At 40.7% G+C, this 5,337-nt stretch overlaps 1 protein-coding gene across 1 annotated transcript; it reads left to right on the forward strand.

Moving 5' to 3' along the window:
• The first annotated feature begins 208 nt into the window (after positions 1-208).
• Positions 209-2,199, forward strand: xkr9 (XK, Kell blood group complex subunit-related family, member 9). The gene is made up of 3 exons (XM_053342537.1): positions 209-714; positions 1,077-1,270; positions 1,367-2,199. The coding sequence occupies exons 1-3, from the start codon at positions 398-400 to the stop codon at positions 2,008-2,010; spliced, it is 1,155 nt and encodes a 384-aa protein (XP_053198512.1). The 5' UTR covers positions 209-397; the 3' UTR covers positions 2,011-2,199.
• Positions 2,200-5,337: the final 3,138 nt, after the last annotated feature.

Here is a 5,337-nt window from a genome sequence, read left to right on the forward strand (position 1 = left end):
CATGTATTTTATTGCACTCTAGATAATCAGGTGTTTATGGCAGAGATCGAAGGTCAGGAGAATATGGCACAGCCGTTGACTGTACTCATGTTGTACTTCAAAATGGCAGATGACTGAAGCACATATTTGTTTTACATTTTGATAAAAAAATACTTGCATGTAAAATACTGCATATATGCATGATTGTATCCATGATACTTACTTTATTGTCTTTGTCACATTGTTTTACTTTTTGCAGATTGACCAAAATGGCATCTGAACTGCTGAGGTCCCAAAGGAAACTGTCCAAAATAGCTTTGATCCAGGAAACTCAAAGCAAAACTGAGCAACAACCAACCACATTTCTACTGGCAACACAGAGTGAAATATTTGGTTGAATGTTACAGTGGACAGCAACATGTCTAATCCAGACAACAAATACACAAAACTGCGATGGATATTAACCATTTCTGGACTTTTGCTGTACATGGTGGATATTTTTATGGATGTTGCCGTGGCTCTGAAATATTTTCAGGATAAAGATTATGTCTGGGCTGGACTGACTATGGTGTTTATTCTGGTTGGGCTGGTGGTGACGCAGATCTTCAGTTATGCCTGGTACATAGATGACATGAATGATGTCATGATAAATCCTGGAAGAACAGAAGAAATATCAGGCATGTCCACAGGTGTACTGACTGTCATCCATCTATTTGGTATGGGCATCTTTACCAGGTATGATGAACCTGGTGATGGTATTGATAAGATGGCTGCGGTTGTGATTATAAGAAGGCACTTGCTGTTGTACATGTATTACATGTGTTTGGTGTATATCAACATGAACTCAGATAGCCTAAGGAATGTCAGTAATATGCACTGTATGCTAATCATGCACAGGCAGGATGTCATGGAATGTGCAAACTGGAATAACCACAATTAAACAGCAGCATTTTGTGTGCTGCAATTCTCTGACGCCAGTTAAAGGCCTTGCAATCGCATCATCGTCTGAGCTGCAGCTGATAATTAAGTAAAAAATATATGGCATGGTGGCAACAACCTGTCTGAGCTTGTTTTCTTCGTGTTGTGCCTGGTGTTAGGTATTACCACCTTCTGAAAAAGGCTTTTGAGGTGGTTTGGACTTCAGCTAGGACGGATGATCACCACAAGCTGTTTTGCCACGCCACTGATCTGAGCATGCTCAAAATGTTTGAGGCATTCCTGGAGAGTGTTCCCCAACTCCTTCTACAGCTTTATATAGTGCTGGGACACAATGAGAGCTCGGTCATTCAGTGTAAGTATGTGCATATGTGTGTGGAGGAAGAAAGTAATATATTTTTTCATATTCATGAATTTAAATAGTTTATTTCTCTTGTCTGATATTTTTCAGATTTGTGTATGGCCTTCTCTTTCTTTAATGCTGCATGGGCTCTTGTGGATTATCGCCGCTGCTTGCGCAGATCCATCCCTCGTTTCAGGGAGATGCCCTCCGGCCTCCCCGCAGCTGTCTATCTCCTCTACAAATTATGTACCATCACCAGTCGAATCCTGAGCTACACTCTCCTCCTCATGCTGAGCATCTACAGCACCATAGCTCTCCCCATCCTCTGGTTGCTGGCGACAATCTGGACACACACACTTAAAACAGACTTCTGCTCAACCTTAACCTCAAAACACAAACGGCTTGAGTTTCTCTACCGGGCTGTCGTAGGGGTCATACTCATGTTCACTTTTTTCAATGTCAAAGGGCAGGACACCAAAGTGGCGATGACTGTCTATTACTGTTTTTACACTCTTATGAACATTTTGACTCTATCACTGTTGGGTTTCTTAAAGCCAGGGTTGCAGAAAGGTACTTTCCTTATGACAGTAAGCGGAGTGATTTCTTGGGGTTCAGTGTTGGGACTAGTGAGTCTTGTGCTGTATTACCTCTTCCTGCACCCCAGAGAGACTTTGCGTGAGGCAGATGAGGTGGACGGCATAGGAAGGGAAGTGGTGATCACTGGGAGGATAAATAACTTCTTACAGCCTTGATCTATAAGCCCGGTTATAAGAGAGCAGAGGGATAGATATGCACTTACTGTAAATCTGAAACCTAACAATTTGAGGAGAAGGAGAACAATGCTTTCTTATAACTGATACAAATGGTGCAATAAGGCTGAATATTTCAATAATGTAATAGTTTTATTTATTCTTGTTTTAATAAAATATATATGAATGACATATATGCATTCTATCTATATAATGTACATACTTTTTCATTCAAATCTGTTTGCTAATCCTAATTTACAGTCTCCATTGTTCCTGACATTGCTGGAAGATATTACATGAAACTGAGATCAATGGATTTTATAATGTAATCAAAAATAAGTATATGGTCAGAATATTTTGGTTTCTCTCATCTTTGTGTATAGATATTTATGTCATGTACAAAGGTACAATTCTGTGCAAAATGGTTATTTTCTATTTTTTTTACTATTTGTAAGTTGATTATTGGGACTTCTTGTTGTCAAAAGCTAGACAGCTCTGTCAAATACAGTTGCATTTCAGTGGTGTCACCTTGTGCCTTTTATGGGTATAGCCTGTAAACATGTAACACATATATTAAACACAGGGTGGCGTTATTGTCTAGGTTGACTTTTCTCTAATTCTTTCAAGACTGGCCAGGGATCAGTGAAGTCCTTTACTGCTGTGGGCCCACATTAACAAAACATATAGAGTCATATTATAAGTCAGAAAACATGCAACAAAAGACAAGCCATTTTTTTTTTATCATTCTAGGGTCTTCTCTCAAAATCTTTCAAGTACCCAATTTTAATATAATCTCAGTTTTGTTGTTGTTGATGAAACACCATTGAAACACAACATATAACTCTTCTCCAGTATATCATGTTTCTATTACCAAACTTTTTCAGCTAGATAGAGAAGAGTATTTGTTATCATTTTCATGGACTTGCATTGAAGCTCACACTGGTCTGCTCCATGTTGAAGAAAATCTATCATTTCTAAACCGCAACTGTGTGATTTCTGATACCTTGCTTAAGCTATTCACCTTCCTTCCAAGTTGGTGTGCATGTTAATTACTTTTGATTCCAAGCACCTGCCATTTTTGTTTAACTCTGCCTCCATTCAAGCTTTATTTTCCCCATTATCATTAAGCTAAAAAGACAGCTTAATGATAATGACAAATGAGTGAATGAAAATACATGCTTGATTCTCGCACATTGATCAAAGTGGGGTCATGTGCAGTTTAACAAGACCTGAAAAAGATTCAAACTCTTGCTCAGTGACAAAACAGGAAGGAGGCTCACCAGCACACGCTTGAAAGTGGCTCCTACTGTTTATTGTGGTTGTCCGACCACCTCCATCACCTCAATTATTTTAAATAAAACTATAAATATCAGCTATTACTCTGATCCTCCTCTCATCCTAATCCTTTGCAAACGGAACATCACTAGTAACTAAACACATCCCTCTCCTTATAAATCATAAACACAATGAGCTAACTCCAAAATAACAAACCGGCACTAATTTTGTTTTGACTACCAGCAAAATGTTGTGTGAGAGCTGAGGACGCCATTTCTTCCTGGCTGGGGTAAGGAGGTGTGGGGGTGGGGGGTGGGGGGGGGGGGGGTTAGGCCATGTTCAACTGGCCCAGTGTGAGCTCACCTGGGAGGAACGCTGACAAACCGCAGAGTCCAGAGTACAATGATGCTTGTTGGCTCTCAAATAAGCACATGCAGGCCTTTCTTCCTCCCTCTTTAATTTAGTCCGTCTCATAGCTTTTTGACTTGTTTACGCCGAGGGGCCACTTTAACTTTCATCTGTCAGTTGTGCTCTGTCAGAGGCGCTCCATAAAATGACAAATTTAAGTGAGGAACTTGTGTTGGAGAGGAAATAAGTCACTGCCAGGTAGTTACCACACAGAATCCAGTTTTACTGAGCATCTGCAGTAGACAGACTGTAGCTCTAATTCTTATCTATCGAATGGCTTTTTTCAAGAAAAACAATGGTACAAAGAATAAATAGACTTTAAGTGTGTATAGTGAAGAAATAGATAGAATAAAATGTTTCTGATTAATGATAGCTTACCTTTGGAACCAAATGGAGGATTCTGCACCTGCACTGACAGCTTTCACTGTGACTATTCATCAGGGAGAAAACAAAATTACTTCATTCTTTGCATTTCAGATGATGGATGCTCACCTCTTTTCCCTCTACTGTATATTTCCTTGGGTTCAGTAGACTAATGCAATGTAAACCTGCCAAAGGGACTTTTATTTGGAGAAGATGCATGTGTCCTGGGCTGGAGTCCTCAGCTCTCTCCCTCTCTGTCTCCTTTTGCTTTTGTTGAACTGCACATACTTTTGGCTGTGACTCACTCTGATAGCATTGCCAGAGACCAGTCACAACCCATTGGGATGGAACGTGTTGAGTAAAGCATTACCTCCTTCTCTCTATGAGAAAACAAGCACAGAAAACTCTGGCACTGACAACCTCACTGTAATTTCCACTTCTGGCACTGAGAGCGTAATACCCAGTAATCTCTCACTCTGATCTCACCGTAATGCACCTCCAGAAGGATTGGAGAGCATAGTGAGAATCTGAGAAAATGATCACAATAGCAATATACGTGACAGCACTAAAGGTCTTCACTTTTTGCTCAACTAAGGACAGAAAGTCTTGAGCTAAACGTAGACCTCCAAGTCCATTTTATCACATACATGCAAAAGGACGACACATGCAAACACAAAGACTTGTAAACACACACTACTGTCACTGTCAGCAGCTCACTTTTGTCTGATTGAATGCTGCTCAGCGTCTACATAAACAACCATGACCACTGACCTCTTCGTAAACCATCACTTGCTTTTCACCACATCTTATCTTTTTGTTTTCCATCACCACATCCTGCAACAGCCGGTCAGGAGGGGGGCATTCCTGGCGTACGCCATCCCCACAATTTGTATAGACACAATAAACCCAGAGAGGCAGGCTGTTTTTCATTAGGGCTTCAAAGTCCATATAAACCATGATTAATGAAGCCCTGAAATGCTGTATGTCTTTAATTATTATGACTACACTGCTGCACCAGTGCCTCAGATGCATTAGCAATGTTGGCGATCTGTACACGTCAGCCTGGCTGACTCTGACATGGCAGCTTCGCCTCATTCTTGGAGAATTCCCCGAATGTGGAAGAAGGTGGGAGGGAATGATAGAACCCCCCCTTTTTTTTGCAATGGCACAGAAGTTTCTTTAATCACTGTACATGCGCACTAACAAATTAGTTTGGGCAGTGACAGATTGGAGAGCAGGCTGAGGATAATTACATGCAGTGGGCTGGAGTGTGTGATCAGAGCG

Source organism: Scomber japonicus, chromosome 21, assembly GCF_027409825.1.
Source record: "Scomber japonicus isolate fScoJap1 chromosome 21, fScoJap1.pri, whole genome shotgun sequence".
Taxonomy (NCBI): Eukaryota; Metazoa; Chordata; class Actinopteri; order Scombriformes; family Scombridae; genus Scomber; species Scomber japonicus.